General features: G+C 38.4%; 1 protein-coding gene across 1 annotated transcript in view; it reads left to right on the top strand.

Annotated features, from left to right (window-relative positions):
- Positions 1–18,386, top strand: part of WDPCP (WD repeat containing planar cell polarity effector) — a 161,167-nt gene that overhangs the window by 106,308 nt on the left and 36,473 nt on the right. The window contains exons 14-15 of the mRNA XM_069852966.1: positions 5,221–5,284; positions 11,605–11,707. Of these exons, the coding sequence (XP_069709067.1) occupies positions 5,221–5,284; positions 11,605–11,707 (167 nt within the window). The remainder of the gene's footprint in view (positions 1–5,220; positions 5,285–11,604; positions 11,708–18,386) is intronic.

Below are 18,386 nucleotides of genomic sequence, written 5' to 3'. Positions count from 1 at the left end.
AGTTCCTGGTCTTCAGGCTGCATTCGGTGGTCTGATTTTTCTCTGCAACTGTTTCATTTAAAACAGGGTGTCCTACTGAACCCATTAGGGTAAAATGGTTTCAGGTTTTGGTTGACTTTTTTGTAAGTGTTTTGGTTGTGGGATTTTTTTTACTGAAATGTAAGATATTGATGTACCGCTGTATGTCTAAATCAGTGGTGTTATGTTCAACACCTGATTGAAAAACAATCTGTCCCCATTTAAGTCAATCACTTAACAACCTAGGCACACACTTTTTACATTCTTTGACCTGATAATCTCCAATTATTCTGGCTCAGAATTACATTGAAAGGGGTTGCAGAGTCATTTTACAGATGTCATTCTTTATTTGAATATTGTCTAATTTAAAAGGAAAATATTTCAAATAACAACATTTTTTAGGGAAAAAAAATAACATGAAAATCATTTGTGTTCCAAAAATTGCTGATATGAGAACTTATGGGAAACAGTTCCTTTTATGAATAATTATTATTATTGTGTTTAAGAAATGGGCAAGATGCCTAGAAATTGAGTGAAAGAATGAGCTATTAAATTGAAATATTAAATGAAATAACTGAATTAAAAGTGATCATGTAAACCCTGCAGTAAATGTTGGGAGCTGTAGCTGATTGAACATATTTTCATCATCTGTTCTGTATGCTTAAATACAATTGCTTGATGTAAGTAAACACTTGATTGATATTCTGAATACTTTAAAATCTGCATATGCATCACAGAATACTGAACAATTAAAACTTAATTTCAGTGTGGTTTGATTACATGTAAATTATTCCAATATTCATTTTTTCCTGTTCTATTTGCTCAGTGCATTTTTAATATTCACTTTTTGAATGCATATCACCCTTGATTGGACTGTGAGATGAGGAGGACTCTGAAATTTCTTCCATTAAAAAGGATTGCCTCATAAATATTATTTGTGCCACAGCTCTTCCCCTGCAGATTATTTTCTAAATGTTGTGTACCCTTATTGAAGACAAGGAAAAAAACTGCTGCAGCCCTCCTTTATCAGCCCAGCACAAGGAATATGCTTACATGGTCGATGGGCATGTCTAAGAAGGCTTGTTGGTTGTAACTAGTCCCTAAAGAAATGTTTCCATCTTCTCTGCACTACATTTCTCTCTTGCTTGCATGAGCTCTCTCTCCCTACCCTTCCTCCTCCCTCCACATTATTCTTTTTTTTTCTGGTTCCTGGACTTCCTATGAGACATTTTAATATTATAGGTATCACAACTATTATATTATAAGTATCACAACTATTTTCACGTTGACAATTTTTTGGCCTAAAAATGTGTCACTGTCCTTTAAGTGACCACATTTAATTTAGGTGTTGTGGAATGCAGATGACAAAATTCTACAATTCTACCTTTTGATATATTCATAGAACCTCTCATAAAAATTGAAGAGGCTTGTTTTCCATTCTCCACTGGCTGCAATCCGTGCACATTGTTTTGATCTACAGTATTTAAAATCCCCTTCTTTCTGAACATCAGAAACAGGAGAAAATTTAATTCTCTTTTTATTTATACCAGTGAAAACCATAGCCTCTCTGAAGTTGACAGTTAACATTATATTTTTTTTATTACTTATATATTTTATTTCACAATAAAATCCTTTCCTGGCATCTTTTCAGTTAAGGCACATACAAGCAGGCAGCAGGTCTGCTACCCTGCCGTGGAAGGCAGGTCCAGATCCTTCTCTGCCTCGACCATTTTTGACTCACATAACCCTTGTCATATCACTTACATTTCCCTTTTTTTCCCCTTGTCCATACAACAGATGTACTAATAGCCATCTTTTTACATTTTTGTAGTATATGTAGAAAGGTTGCATAAGTGCATATAATAACAGTATTATTTTATTATATGAGAATTTTAACTTAATATCGTACACATTAAACTGCTTGCAGGAAAATATTTTCCTGTCTGTCCTATATAGTTAATCGCAGTTAGTGAGTTTTAATCTTGAAGGTCATATTTCTGTTGGCTGTCACTTTGACCAAACAAGTGGCTGAACTTCATGGTTTACAGGCAGATTTCCTTATCTCTCTTTTTCAAGAGACATGTAAGTGTTGATTGCAGGAGTTATTGTGAAGCAAGCAATAAGTGACAAGGTGGAGGGAGAGGTGGCAAGACACTCACTTTGAGACCAGTACCCTATAGATGACATTTTCGAAAGCAAATATTGCACCTTGTAATTGTAGCACAAGAACAAAAGGGAACGTGTTTTTCTTGGGCTTTTTTTTTTTGTTTGTTTGATGAGCTGATAACTATAAGTGAAGTGTGCTAGCAATAGCAAGAGGTCTTCCCATGACAAAACACTTACAAACCAGGCTTTATTAGCCTGTGGTCTCTCTTGTGCTGTATACACTCTCTGTAATTGTTCCTGTAGAACAAAACCAACACAACTTCCATGCTGAAGAGACTCAACATAGCAAGTGTCTTCTAGTAAAGATAGTTAAAAAAACCCTGGACATTCTTGACTGATTTAACACTGTTTGCCTAAATAATGCAAACTTGTCACTTATGTTTGAAACCTCAACCTTATTCTAAAGCAATTCCATTTATAATAATTTATGAAGTATCTGTGATTGTTATTTCCAGCTTTCATGGTTTGTGAAGAGCATTTCTTGGATAGTCTTTTTTTCCCCTCTTTTTTTCCTCAATACAGTTCTGAAAATAATGAGCTAACTTCACAGTTTTATGAATAGGGACTATAATGCAACTGAAGTATGTATGTTGATTAAAGGAAAAAAATTGACATCTTCGTGGAACAGCAAAGAACCGACAGCTTTAAAGCCATGATTCCATTCTGCAGGTCAATCAAATGAAAAAGTTACTTTACATTTTTTGGTTGCAGGCATTTTTGCCTTGTCTAAAGCAAATGTCATTCAAATAGTTTGCCTAGTTATAACTCTGGAAAAACAGAATATTGATGCAGACATTGTTATTAGCTAGTTGTACAGCCGGTTTCTGTCCGGTTTCCAATTTCCCCTCTAAGTACTAAGAATGTATATTTAATCTATAATTGAAAAGAAAAAATGTTCCTGAAAAAGATATACATGATAGCTATTCAAGATACACATATTTTAACATGTACTTATTTGTCTTAATTAAAGCATAGTTTCAGAAGCAGCATTGCATCACAATGTATTTTAATGGTAAATCCTTCAGAGAAAGCTCCTTTAAAAGCTTCAGATATGTAGATGTGCATGATAAAACGGTGATGCACTGCCTGTTCCCTAACGATCAAGAGGTTAACCTTAACTCATGTCTTCCCCTCCCTTAAACAGGTTCCGTGAGGAGGGCTGCAAATTAGTGCTTGGAAGGCACAGCAGGAAGATTAGCTTTAGGGTGGAAAGGACTCCCCACTCCAGCTCTTAGGAACCTCACCTGGAGAGTGCATTTCCTTTTCTACTTAAGCTAACATATTATGCCTTCTTGTAATGAGTGTTATTCCTTGAGGAAAAGTTCTTGCTGGCACTTTCTTGCAATTTGCTGAATCATCCCGCGTGTGCGGTAGAAGAGACAAGAGCAATAAGGTTGTCGCAAGATGGAGGCAGAAACACACTTAGGCTTTGGTCAGAAACAAGAATCCCAGTATGAATCCCATATGTGACTCTGTCATCCACCAAGGTAAAGAAGGATTTCTGTGTTTCCCCTGTGCTCCCACTGGCCTGAAGAAGAGATACAGCATTGCCCAATCCTCAAGATACAGAACTGTGTAAATACTGGCATCTGTATGATGCTGTCAGACAATATTCAACAGGAAGCACAAACTACAACTTTCTAACACTGAGTAATCATAATTCTGCTTTTTCCCTGTTGGAGAAAAAAAAGCCGTCTTCTTCCCAAACTCCAAACACCTACAACTGATCTATTGTTGAAATTGTTAACAGGTGAAAAGGGAGAAACTTCTCCATTAATGGAGAAAATATAGAAATCTTTCTATAAGGAATCAATCTTTTATTTCACAGCTGAAGTAAAATTGGGGTATTTTGTTGTTTTGCATATCTAAAATTAATTGCAGGTGTTTTTAAACAGTTTAAAACATGCACTAGAAGAAAACAGAATAACTTTCAGTACAGTGGTTGTTACGTAGGGATTATCTATATCTAGTATAAAAGACTTATTAGCCAAATGCAGAACTCCCTATTGTGATTAGCAGTTGCCAGTGCAGTGTTGTATACGTTCTCAGAAACCTTCTGATGAGTAGCTTGTTTCTTCCTGATTCTGTGGAATACCCAGAGATTGCAAATGAGGATATCTGCAGCTTTCCACAGTATCTCCATTGCATGTAGATATTTGCTGTAATTGTCAGGAGATGGTGTATGATGTCTATAGGTAGGATGAAGGTAGAAGTCTGTGTCATTACAGATGGAAGGAGCGGTTGTTCAGCAAGCCCTCAACCCACTGAAGTAGTGGTCTCAGTATGCCATAATACAGCCCTCCTAGTAATGTTAAAGGCAAAGAGGAAGTTCCACATCCACACTGCTCCCTTCATACTGTACTGCATCTCTACTCTTACTTTTGCTTGTAAATTTTGCTCTTTTTCCCCTTCTTTTACCTCATTGACACAATCTCCCTCACCACAGGATCTTCAGAAAACTCTCAGGAGTCTATGGTAATACTGGGCTGAGGGAGTTCAAAGGCATGGCATTGTCACCCTTTAACTTTTTCAGTCCCTGGGGATTCATGACTATTTCTCATTATTTGACTGTATTATCATCTTCAGAGATATATGTTGAGGGGTCTGTGAGGACAAAACTCGATGCAAACTTCTACAAGGACCTCTGATGTCCTGTGAGAGTTGGGATTAGTCTTTTCTGTAGGGGATTTTGAGGTTCCTACCAATGTTATTTGGACTACTTATTTATGTTGTGGACGGTACCTTTTAATTTGTTATGATATACAGTACCTTCAGCTCTCTTCAGATTCAACTAGATCTGATGGGACTCAATATTGAACATAAAACTTGCTGAAGGTTTTAAACAATGAAGAAGGTTAAGGGTAATCACTGTTCTACCTCACAGTTCTGCAGTCTGAATGTGAGCGTATCAAGCTTCCCCAGTAAAGCTTTGGCATCACTTTTGGTAAGAACTGAAGGACTTCATCCGCCCATTAGAAGAATTTGATGCCGTTCTTAAATTTCCTCAGCAAGTGACATGTTTCCTTTTCTTCACAGGTATCAGAGATTTGAAAAAGCATTTCTGCTAGCTGTTGATATAGGTGCTCGGGACCTGTTTATGGTGAGTCATTTCTGGAGACAGATTCAGTTGTCAGGATATTAGTTGTCAGCTTTTATGCACGTTAAAATGGATCCGTGTCATTTGCAGTCTTAGACACATACAGAACACAGAACTATTCTACCTGGTTTTTGCCCTTTGCCATCATGAAACTTGTCAATAGGAACTGAGTATCTTTAAAGTCATTGACATTTTCCCTAGCATGGCCTGAAGGCTATTCTTTATTTTCCAGGAATTAATGTATATGTTTTTGAACTTTCCCCTTCTTCATCTGTCCTGATGTGGGTGAATGTCATCTCTCACTCTAATAAGCTTATACATTTCTAATCCGTTCCTTTAAGAAGTGCAACTGCTGAGTCCTGGACACAAGAGCTGGCCATATCCTGGGGATCCTGAATGCTCTTAGTTTGTCTCTTAGGGTTTTGTGAAAAGTGACAAATTATGAACGCTTCTACAGGTACTTTTAAAACAACAAAGCTCAGCAGCATCAACCCTAGGGTTTTTACATTTCATGCACTCTCTGCCCCCTCCCATTTAATTAGCTACAAAAGTAAAATTAACTAGCTCTTAAAAGGTCCTCTGTGTGAGCTCTGCAGGAGGCTCTTGTTTTATAAGATCTTGCACCACAATGTCACAGTGAGGTCAGATGGACAAAGCCAATCGTGCTTTCCTAGTCTCTCAGCATGTTGCTGCTCCACAGCTGATTTCATTGTTTTCAAAGAAACAATAGGAAAGGGGCTTGTTGAAAAAAAAGGCCCTTTGAACGATTCTTTGCTTGACTCTTTTGCATAATGAAGACATTCTGTTGTTTAAATTAAGCTTTGACACTAGATGTTAATATCATTTATCCCATTAAGTCACTTGCCCTGCTAGTTTGATCTTGATATTTAAATTGTATGTTAAATTACACAATTAACTCCTGCTTTTACGGGTTATGAAAATTCCCTTCTAATTATATAAAAAGTTGTGTGAACCTTTTGATGTTTTTTCCACGGCTCTAATCATCTGGCTTGTTCCATCTAATTAGAAAGATGTGAATACTGTGATAAACTTTTCTAAGTGTGCATCAAAAGAGTGTGATGGAAATGTCAGACATTTAGGAAATTCATTACATGTTTTATGTTTACTCTTCTTGATTTTTCCTCTTTCTAGCTCATCATTTTCCTTTTCTCTTTTGATTGAATGTAACTTCTTCTATACAAATTTTATACTTAATCAAGCTATGCACTGCTGCAGCCACATAGCCATGAGATTCAGACTGTAACACATCTGTGCAGGCTTCAGCTCTTTGTAAGGGGCTCTCCCACCATACGTATAACAAATTCTCCCTGAGTAATTTCAGCCATTCTGGCAGAACAAATGACCCAGCATTTGGCCTGCCACCTAAAGGGCCCTTTCTCATGTGGCTGAGAGGATTTTCTATGTGATCTTTTTCTATTTCCTTCCCCCCACTGACTGCAGGACTGAGGGAACACCTCTGTCCCAGGGTGGGAAACAGTAGTGTTGGATCAAGAGATGGGTGCAAAGCTGCTAGCAAGAGGGAGGGACTGTCAGTACTTGGCTCCACAAGTGGTAACCTGTCCTTCTCTCAACAAAAAGATTCTCCATCTTTCTTCAAGAGGAGTTTCAATGTTCACAAAGAAATTAGCTCCATCCTTTCCTACTCTTCTCTGTTTTCCCTTTCCTCTTTCAACACCTACTCTCCACTTCCCGTCTCACCAATGCTCTTAAACATAAATATATATTTTCACCTGATTCCTCCTGGCTTACGTTGCTGTGAGATCAAAAATAGTTCTATACCAGCCTTGTTCTTCTTGCATTACCTTTGAGATTCTTCATAGTGTCCCCTGAATTATGCAACAAGCAGCACACACCTGCCTCTTTGAATCCTCTTGTTACCTCACTGCCTCCTCTGGGGAAATGTCCTTTTGGTAATTCTTCTTCTAAATAAGGTATTAATGAACAAATTTTGCAATAAGCTAGCAATGACACTGCTGCCAGACTACTAAGTACAGGACTCAAGAAGTTAAAAGGTGTATGGGTCATAAAAAGTATTAATTTGTGCTGCAGTAATTTCTAGGGAATTGGGCTTTATTGCACTAAATACTGTGTGAAAATTAGATTACCTGTTCCCTGAAAGCTTACAGTTCTTCTAGGTATTAGTATAACAATACTATCGCTCAGCAAGGTTTGTGCATCCTTCACTTCTGCTTCAAAGCGAATAATTTGTATAATTATTTATGTAGGTGAAAATGCAATTTATAACATACAACATGACCTTACCTATATTTAAAACATTTATAATTGTGTACAGTACAAATAAATAATACGTAGGTCAATTATTTGTCCTGTTGTTTTACAGACCAAGTGAATCCATTTGTAAAGCCTCTAAGAGCCATGACACCTTATTCCCAGTTAATTTAGTAGGCTTTCAAGAAGAAGTAGTAGACTATCTGATGGCATAAGCAAAATGAGAAAGAAAAAATCTAATTAATAAAGGGGAACAGAGAAGCAACAAGAAAGGAAAGGACAGAAAGCAGCAAATATAACAGGGGCTGAGAAGGATCCAAACATTAAATACCCATCTTCTGAGACTTCTAAAGAAATGTCCTATATCTTGGAAAATTTAAACTGAGCACATCTTTAACCAAACAGGGCTCTGCAGCATTCCTGTTATTTGTTTTGAGATTGCAAATAAATTTGAAAGAATGCTATCTGAGGGCTAATTTGTTTCATAGAAATGAAAAGGAAAAAAAAAAAAAGCTTAAAAGTTCTGTAGCTATGGCGTCACTAGTATGATGCCATAACAAGACACGTATACACTGCTGTGTCTCTCCATAAGTTTTGCCCTCACGTCACATCTAAGTCCATCAATTATTATCATCTCCTACAAAGTTCAATAAAAAAATAGAACTGAAAAGGACATCTCGTGAACAACACCTACATTTATTGGACAGTGACTGATCCAATCTGCGACAGAAAAGATCAAGCAATAGAAGGGTTGTTAGCCTGAAAACCTTTTGTAGTATGCTTCAGCGCTCAGCTGCTGGAAATTCAAAAGGCCATCCCACGTACCAAAGGTAGCAAAAAATGCAAGGAAAAGACACTTTAATAAAACTGTCAGACCTTGGGTGATGCACTGATGAGGAAAGTGCATGTTTGGAAGAAACGTTGGAATTCTGCCCAGAAATATCCTATAGACAAATGCACATCAGTGTTTCAAATGACTTCTGCTCACCTAGGGCCAGCTCTGTGAGTCACAAAAATAAGGGTAAAAAGGAAGTAGTGCAGAAAGTATTCAAACTGTTAAATGGTAAAATACAGCCCTTTCAGCAAACACATAATAAGCTGCTGAAAATTGTTTTTATTGTCACTATTGTTTTTGAGAAGGACGTGATCTTTGGACGGGTAAATTCTTAAGAATATTGTGTGAAAAAAATCTGTAATAAATATTGAGCTAATTTAATTCTTTTTTTTTTCTGTCATTCTTTAAGGCATCCCATATTCCAGTGTTTCTTCTTTCTCATTTTTTTCCTAGTTTTATTCTACTCAGATAGTAATAAATTCTTAGAAAAATCCAATTTTGCTGGCTTATTTGAGCACCCAAATTTCATCTGAAATTGTCTAATTAGGAATTTTCGTATATGTAGTCTTTTCTCTCTAAAGCTTATTTAGATATAGAGACAAGAGCTACTTTCTTTTTTAAAATTCTTTATGACAGCAGCTTGCGGAACCACAAATAAAGCCACTTACCAGCCTACTGCTATATCTTTATTTCTTACAAGGCCCTTATTAGTTAGCGATGGGCATGTAGCATCTTCTCATTTCTTTACTCAAAAATACACAGAAAGAAGATCTGAAAGTAACAGATGCTTTGATCCACATGGCATGCAGAACCTCTTAGCTGAAAGAACTGTCATTTTCTCCAGTTGCTTCCATCCCCTCCCAGGTTTATTATTCAAAATTGCATTGAACTATACAATACTTCTTTTGGTTTAAATTACACAAAGAAAGTCATTAAGCATAGTCAGAACATATTTTAAATTAGTGAACACAATCTGCCTATACCTTCAAATCTTTGTAAGTTCAGACTTGTTCAAGAGCCCTTAGGTTTTCTATTGTTATCTAAATTAGCTGACAATATCTACTGTTTAATCTTAACAGAAATCATACCTTGCTACTCAGACCCTTTTCTCCTGACAACCATGTTAGACCTACAAAGAGAGGAAGTACTGAGTTCGCAACAAGTTCATAGCTTATTACTTTGCTCTAAGACCCTTGCACATTTTTTTAAAGTCACACCTGTGTTTGTAATTAAAAAAATATTGCTATGTCCTGCAGGCTGTTGGGATCCTGAAAGTCAGTACCAGATTTTCCCATGTAATCAGTCTCAGTTTCCCTGACATTCTCTGTTTGCTTCTTACTTTTGTTTTAATTAAATGGGAGGATAATAAAAGCAGCACTGTTTTCTCCTAAGACAATTAATCTCCCTTTTTTAATCTATCTTGTCTTCCTAGAGTAAGGTCTCTTTTTCCTGTAGGAGCTTCTGCAATACTGATGATGTGACTTAAAGCGGCCCTGTGGAGAAGGGGGTGCTGGTTGATGAAGAGCTCGACATAAGCCAGCAATGTGAGCTCGCAGCCCAGAGGGCCAACTGTATCATGGGCTGCATCAAAAAAAGCATGGCCAGCAGTTCAAGGGAGGTGATTCTGCCTCTCTACTCCTCTCTTGTGAGACCTCATCTGGAGTATTGTGTCCAGTTCTGAAATCCTCAACATAAGAAGGATATGGAACTGTTGGAATGGGTCCAGAGGAGGGCTACCAGGATGATCAGAGAGCTGGAGCACCTCCCATACGAGGACAGGCTGAGAGAGTTGGGGTTGTTCAGCCTGGAGAAGAGAAGGCCCCAAGGAGATCTTATAGCAACCTTCCAGTACCTGAAGGGGGCTATAAGAAAGCTGGAGAGGGACTGTTTACAAAGGCTTGTAGTGATAGGACTAGCAGCAATGGCTATAAATGGGAGAGGGGCGGATTTAGACTAGACATAAGGAAGAATTTCTTCACCATGAAGGTGATGAGGCACTGGGACAGGTTGCCCAGGGAAGCCTTAAGGTCCTTTCTGACCCAAACTATTCTATGATTCTATGATGGCAGTAAACTCACACTAAGGACAGTTTCACATTAAATCCCCTGCATTAGTGAGATTATAGTTGCTTTTAAGGTATGCAGAGGTCAATGTTTCCAGCAAATACTTCTTTTCCCTTTAAATTCCTGCATACAGATAGATTACAGAACAATAGCCAGTGGTGACTTATATCTTTGGATACCAAATGACATCTTCAGCAAAGAAGTGGGGAAAAAAAGCTTTGCCAACAGTTCTTAGGTTTCCCTTGCTTTATATGTCTCAGTTCATGCACAGAGCAGCCTGTGATGCCAAAAGGAAAGGGGGTTAGTTGTCTCTTTATTAATGGTGAAGGATGAAACTTTACTTCAAAGGCCAAAACCAAGGGTAGTGAGACTGCAATTTGTCAGCAGCACAAATTTTCCCACAAATTGTGCTGTATGTAGGTAGTACAGGGGGATTTCACCCTGAAGTTTAACACACAGTAAAAAGTCTTGCAATTCAGCATGTAATGATATGCCTTTGCTGGAGCCCTCTAACTTTAAGCGTAGGTTAAGGACTAGATCCAGAGTTTTGGCAACTATTTATTCTATACAAGAACAGTTTTTGAAAGCTGCTTGTGGTCCAGGAGTGAATCAATGTCACCTGCATGCACGTTAAAAACGTCGAGCAAATGTTATTGCTCTTATTGCCTTCAATAACAGCACAAGGAGGGCCACCATCACTTTATTCAAGGAACAGTAAGTGTAGTATGACAACCTCCAAACAAAATTAGTCCCAGAAAAGCTTTACTCCAAAAGCTTATATACTATGTGGAAACTTTAGCATGCTTCAAAATAGAGGCTGTCAGCCAGTTCTGGTACTTCGTATCTGGCTTATGTCCTATCAGCCCTCTCTTAATTCATGTTGCACCAATGGAAGTTAGCTTAAAAGCAAACAGATTGGTTTCTTTCATACACTGAGTCAATAGCCTCACTTTTATCAGCATATGATTGGTCAGTGTTTTATTCTTTGCTGTATTCAACAGCACAAGTAAGGTAATAAATTTATGCTGGGAAAGAATTAAAATGTAGTGGTAGGTTCATCAGTTCCATCTATGTTGTGATCTAAATAATAAAAGAAGCTTTCTTTCAAAATCCCTTTTGTTGATCCTATGAGATTAATTTTAGATTAATCTTTCTTTTCTCTTTTATTTCCAAAGGACATCCATTACCTTGCACTAGATAAGGGTGAATTGGCACTAGCTGAAGTGGCAAAGAAAAAGGCTAATGACATTGATGCGGAATCAATAACTACGGGAATTGGTAAGAATTACTGGTGTTTAAAAAACCCTTTTTGTTTTAATCAATACTTGTTCTGTAGAACACCGTGTCGTATTTGTAGGGGAGTCAGTGTTCCGATTGCATTGTTATCTCTGAAAGTGAGACAGTATTTTTTATTTGTAAAGAGAGAGGCTTATAAAAATGGTATAGCATTTGCCTGTCAATACCCACGTGAGGATTGTGTCAATGCAGTAGCTATGAAGCAAAAAAAGATTTATACTATGGCTATGTAGAAAAGTTCAGGCTGTACAAACTAAACTGAGTGCAGGAGGTAAGGGACTGAATCTGAAAATCTTTGTTCAGACCAGCATCGGAAGCCAAGTATGACGATCTGTCTCATTCACCTCTAAATATTTGTAGATGCACACTGTCCCAATAACTGTAGTCACATCATGAATGTTTTGACACCATTCAGATGAAATATTTACTGATGTGAACACAGGCTCGTATCCTGGCTTTAAAGTAACATCTTTGCATGCAGTGGGCTTCTTGCAGTTCCATAGGGAATATCAATGCAAAAATTACAGGATTAGGCTAATAACTCAAACGTGATCAACTTTTCAGGCAGGGGAACTCATAACTTTCTTGTGTTTCTCTGAATTGTCATGAAGATATATATGCAAACATGTAGACCATTCTGATTTTGAGCCTATAGCACAAACCAGGCAGTAGGGGTCTAAGTCTAGGTAGCTAACCCTCAGCAGAGAGAAAGTAGACAAAGGGAAAAAAAGAATATAAAGTGTTTGTATAAAATATGCGCAGTGCTGTTTTCATAGAAACATAGAATGGTTTGGGTTGGAAGGGACCTTAAAGATCATCCAGTTCCAACTCCCCTGCCATGGGCAGGGACACCTCTCACTAGCTCAAGCTGCCCAAGGCCCCATCCAACCTGGTCTTGAAAGCCTCCAGGAAAGGGGCATCCACAACTACCCTGGACAACCTGTTCCAGTGCCTCACCACGCTCGTTGTGAATAATTTCTTCCTAATGTCTGATCTAAATCATCCCCTCTTCAATTTAAAGCCATTCCCCCTAGTCCTATCACTCCATCCTCTTGTAAAAAGTCCCTCCTCAGATTTCTTGGAGCGCCCTTCAAGTAGTTGAAGGTTGCTATAAGGTCTCCCCGGAGCCTTCTCTTCTCCAGGCTGAACAACCCCAACTCTCCAGCCTGTCCTCATAGCAGAGGTGCTCCAGCCGTCAGATCCTCTGGACTTGTTCCAACAGTTCCATATCCTTCTTATGATGGAGATTCCAGAACTGGACACAATGCTCCAGATGGGGTCTCACGAGAGCAGAGTAGAAGGACAGAATCACCTCCCTCAGCCTCCTGGACACACTTCTGTTGATGCAGCCCAGGATACAGTTGGCCTTCTGGGCTGCAAGAGTGCATTGCCAGTTTGTGTCGAGCTTCTCATCAATCAGTACCCCCAAGTCCTTCTCTACAGAGCTGCTTTCAATCGCATCATCCCCCATCCGGTATTTAAACCGCAGATTGCCCCAACCCAGGTGTAGGACGTTGCACTTGGCCTTGCTTATTCTACTGTGTCTTTGACTATTAGAAATATAGAGCTTCTGTCCTTGTTCCATGCCAAGAAGTAGAACATGATTAAGACTCAGAAGGAGCCACAACATCTTTGAGACCTTGGGTAACATCACAGAATCACAGAATCAGTAGGTTGGAAAAAACCCACAGGATCATCAAGTCCAACCATTCCTATCAATCACTAAACCATGCCCCTCAGCACTTCATCTACCCGTCTTTTAAACGCCTCCAGGGTTGGTGAATCAACCACCTCCCTGGGCAGCCTGTTCCAGTGCCCAATGACCCTTGCTGTGAAGAATTTTTTCCTAATGTCCAGCCTAAATCTCCCCTGGCGGAGCTTGAGGCCATTCCCTCTTGTCCTGTCCCCTGTCACTTGGGAGAAGAGGCCAGCTCCCTCCTCTTCACAACCTCCTTTCAGGTAGTTGTAGAAAGCAATAAGGTCTCCCCTCAGCCTCCTCTTCTCCAGGCTAAACAACCCCAGTTCTCTCAGCTGCTCCTCATAAGACCTGTTCTCCAGCCCCCTCACCAGCTTTGTTGCTCTTCCCTGGACTCGTTCCAGGGCCTCAACATCCTTCTTGTGGTGAGGGGCCCAGAACTGAACACAGTATTTGAGGTGCGGTCTCACCAGTGCAGACTACAGAGGGAGAATATCCTCCCTGGACCTGCTGGTCACGCCGTTTCTGATACAAGCCAACAGAGAATTCTACAACATAGAATTATTTTAGAACTGTACATCTCGGTGTTTACCCAAGGCATACAAGCAAATGCCATTCAAATACATAGAAATGCAGAGAGGCCGTATGTGTTTTTATGCAACTGTTGTATATAGTGTATAAATGCAGGATTTTCAAGGCTACGCAATACAGTATCACAACCTTCCCTCTGCAGTGGAGTAGAAATCAAGCAACGTCTGTCCTGAACCCTTTTCTTCAGGGTCTTTGGTTTTCAGGCTTAAGTCACTTCAAGCATTTTTTTGCACCACAGATGGGCCTTTGGGCAAGCCCTTTCACCACTAGAATTTCCGAAACTGACATTTGCTTCAGTCATCTGTTACTGTGTACAGCTACATCTGTCTTGATTCCTTTTCTCTTCTTAGGTAGTTGTCCTCTGCGCTTCATAGAAATGAAATACCTATCTCTGACCTCTATCTGTTTTCTCACACTTAATCCAGAAAATTTAAGCCTTAATCTGTGTCTCCATTTTATTTCTTGTAAACTAACACTACTGCTAGATTTCTGAAGTTAGGCTATTTTAAAATTTACAGAGAGCCTTATATATTTTTATAGGCACATACGAGGGATAGGGAAGAAACCTGAGGTGATCACACGTATCTTATTTGCATTTATCATATACATATTACTACAGTTCAGTTATAAGTGTTACAGTTCAGTTTTAAGGCACACAGCCTTGCCCTCCTTCAAAGGAGTCCTACAGTTACTTCTGTAATGCCCCATAAGTGTAAATTATTAAAATCTTCTTATATGGTAAAGACTTTAAAGTGTTCCCTTTTGCTGAATAATTAACTATCAGACTGATTTAGAATACCTCTCAATGTCCCTGGGACAAACTGTCGCTGAGATTCAGTCTGTGAACAATAATGAATTTGCATCCAGTTCATTTTAAATGAAAATAAGCATGAATCTCCCATAAGTTTGGTTTACTCTAAATTGAGTCTCACCTTAAACATGTGAAATCTCAGCCACATATTTTGTTTTATTATACTTTGTATTACAATGTCCTTTCTTGGTGATGTTTTTATTTCACAAACTGTTGTTGGCAAAAATGGTGTTTTGAGGCATGAACTTTGTGGACCCAGTGAAAACAAAAGATTACAAGCGCTTTATATGTAAATTACTATATTTATCTAACATTCTGAGAGCCATGCCAGAACCAGAAGATTTAAAATGCAGTTCCAATGAAATATCTGTCCCCTAATAATCTTCTAAATCAAATTCTCTTCACCTAGTCCCTGCTCTCTGGGACTTTCAGCCACTCAGTTCATCAGTGGTCACAACCTCTGAGACCAAACCCCAGACTTCTTGAGCACCCACTTCAGACTTCTACAAGAAGGCAGCAACCTAAGCAAACAGAGGCAACAAGGTGCAATTGGTGTTATTGATCCCCAGTTATACTGAACATCTCCCTAAATAGTATATGGGCTCTCTGCAACATATTTTGTATATATATTACAATATAATATTTGATCCTAAATAGTACAAATGTGAACATTTCTCATATATCTGATGATATTTCCTGAGCTAGCCCATCCCCAAAACACCTCAAGCTCCTACAAATAATGTAGAACAACAATGCAGTTTCATCTTAAATTTACAGATGTCATCCAGAGTTCTATAATAATTGTTTGTGTCAAAATAAATCTAGAAATGCATGAATTATTTTAAAATTTTCTGAATTTTAACGCTTCTCAGTTCCTCACATGATCATGGATTGCTATATGCTGTTTTGAAGAAGCCACTATCAAAGCTAAGAATGTCTGGGAATGTGTGGGAAAAACACCTGTAGTCCTTCAGAGCACAGTAGTTTTGTGATGCTATTGCTGAGCAAGATGAAATGTCAAGCGAGCTTCCTGATCTTCCCTGCTATGGTTTTGGCAGAATCAGATATTTTGTTCAACTGATTAAAATCTTCTGAAGAAAATTATTCTCATAAGATTTTATGTTTGGCAGCCTGTGAAAATGCACCTTGAGGTATGAGAAGATTGAAGTAGTGGTACCACACGTCTCAAAAAACACATTAGTTGACTCCGCTTTCCTCACTCCCATTTGATCAGCAGACCAGTGGCCATAGGTATTGTGGTTTCCTTTACCGAAGATTCCCTATTTAATTATTTCTGTAGTAGATCTATGTGTTCCTTAGTGAGGTGAATTCCTTAGTGAGTGAGGTGAGTTCCTTAGTGAGTGCCTAAAATATATCCTGTGCACCTTGTTTCAGTTGATTACAACAGAGACAACATTTGTAGGCTTACTAATAAATTCTGTTTGTTGATGTAGCCTCGTGGTGGCTTCTGGAAGACAGGTAACCAGGTACGATATTATGCATCGATTCAGGGCTGTAAACTGTAGGCTACTAATGTAAAACTTGAGTTGCAAAGAACTGACATGGCACAGCCTGTTAAGAAATGACATAACTAATAATGATCACAGAGGTGAAGAACTCAGCCTTTCAGACATCATTGTTCAATGAATATCCAACGAAGAGTGTATGTAGTCAGTTCCAGAAAGTTTCCCAAGGCCAACTTCCAACAAATTTCATTAGGGCCTAGCAAGATGATTTTTAACCCTCAAATCAGTACCTTTCACCCAAAAGGGATTCATGTTGTGACAAGACAGATAACTGCTGCATAATTTAAAGGCAAATTGGGAATCCTTGTATTTCTACTTAGAATTAAATCCAGAATATTGGTAACACTAGTATTTAGGCAACATTTCTAACAAGTACCTCAATAAAAAGATTTATGTTGAGATAATTGCATTGTTCTGAAATGCTAGATGGAACTGACTATCACTTTGGTGGTTCTGAAATGCCTCATGAAAGCCCTTGAGTCTTGTGAAAGAACTTGAGGTTTTTCTACTTAAAAAAAAATTTAAAAATTTCTGGACCTATTCCATGTTTGAAGTTGAGATAGGAAATCTTATTAGTTCTCACAGAGACTGAGGTCTAATTTCGCACACTGTTTATAAAACGACATTCAAAATGTGGGGGCCATAAATGTTTCACCTTAGTGACAAGGAATGTCACCTGTCTGAACCTTCAGTGGATAATTTATTCATTTCTTCTTAGTTGTGTAATAATGTTTTATATTGAATGACTTACATGTTCTTTGTGATAATTAATAATGATGCATGCTATCATGTCGTGCCTTCCATACAGTGTGTCTGAAATACTAATATGGTCTTGCATGCAGTCTGCTACCTCCAAATCACTTGTAATTTTCTCAGATCTTCCCCTATTCCTGACAGACCTGGCAAGCCTGCTTGCATTTCAAGACCATGTTTAGAATTGTCCCCTTGTTTTTGTAACCTTCTTTGGCCCTGCATCAGCCTAGTTGATAACATTTGTCCCTCTTCTGATCCACAATGGCTCCTTTCATCTATCAAGCAATAGACTTCTTAACCCTCATGTACCCTCCTTGACAATGATTACACCTTCTTCATTTCCTAGTCTTCCTTAGCACACACATCTTTCTCTTGCTATCAGTTTTCAAGTTAACAGAGAACCTTAGCCTTTTATTTCATGGCATGATTTTTATTTTATTGTGTAGCTTGTTAGTTGCACACTTAAAAGGCATTATCTAATACACAGATGAACTGAGATCTGGAATGAATTGGGGGACACCTGTTTAAGCTACAGTGTTTTGGAGCTCTGCTCCTTTCAGCATAAGTGGTAGATCTCATATTTATTTATTTAGATTTTCAGTTGAAGTCAGTCAAAACCTCTGAAATCAAGTCCTTTGCTTTTATTTTTCTAAGAATATGACTTTTCAGCAAGAGAGACAGAAAATAATTTTTAATGAAAAATGTTTTGTAAGTATGATTGGCAGTTAACCTGTGACAAGAAATTAGTTTCTACAAGCACCTTTTTAATTTTGTGTCATGCAAGATGAGTGCCTTTGAAGATCCATAGTAATTTTAGATTATTTAACTGTGCTCATATGTGCACTGTCTTGCATGTATCAAACCACATAGAGCATTCGATACAGAGCCCGCTAAAACCAATTAAAAGATTTCCACCATCTTCAGTGAGATTTGGATGGGGGATTTTAGCAAGTAACAAGCTCACATGGAGGCCTGACATTACCAGAATACCCGGCCTTTACAAAAGAAATGGAGAGGGCCTGGTTTGGAAGGGTGCTCTACTTGATGTAGACTATTTGAGTCCCCTGGTTTCAAGAGGAGCCAGTGGCATGCAGCACTCATGGCATGGAAGCCTTTTGCAGTGGTAGTTTTGAATTTACAGCCTGGCATACCTGCCTCATTGGGAGTGTAACAGTATGTTTCCATATAACTAAGTGGATCTGCTGAATCATCTTTATTCCAATGCTTAGCTTTTTGTTAATTACATTTCTAATTTTCCAACTAGTAGTGAGGATTTTACTCTAT

The sequence above is a fragment of the Phaenicophaeus curvirostris genome, chromosome 2 (genome assembly GCF_032191515.1).
Source record: "Phaenicophaeus curvirostris isolate KB17595 chromosome 2, BPBGC_Pcur_1.0, whole genome shotgun sequence".
NCBI lineage: Eukaryota > Metazoa > Chordata > Aves > Cuculiformes > Cuculidae > Phaenicophaeus > Phaenicophaeus curvirostris.
Note: the sequence above shows the minus strand (reverse complement) of the source record. Positions and strands in the feature narration are given on the sequence as shown.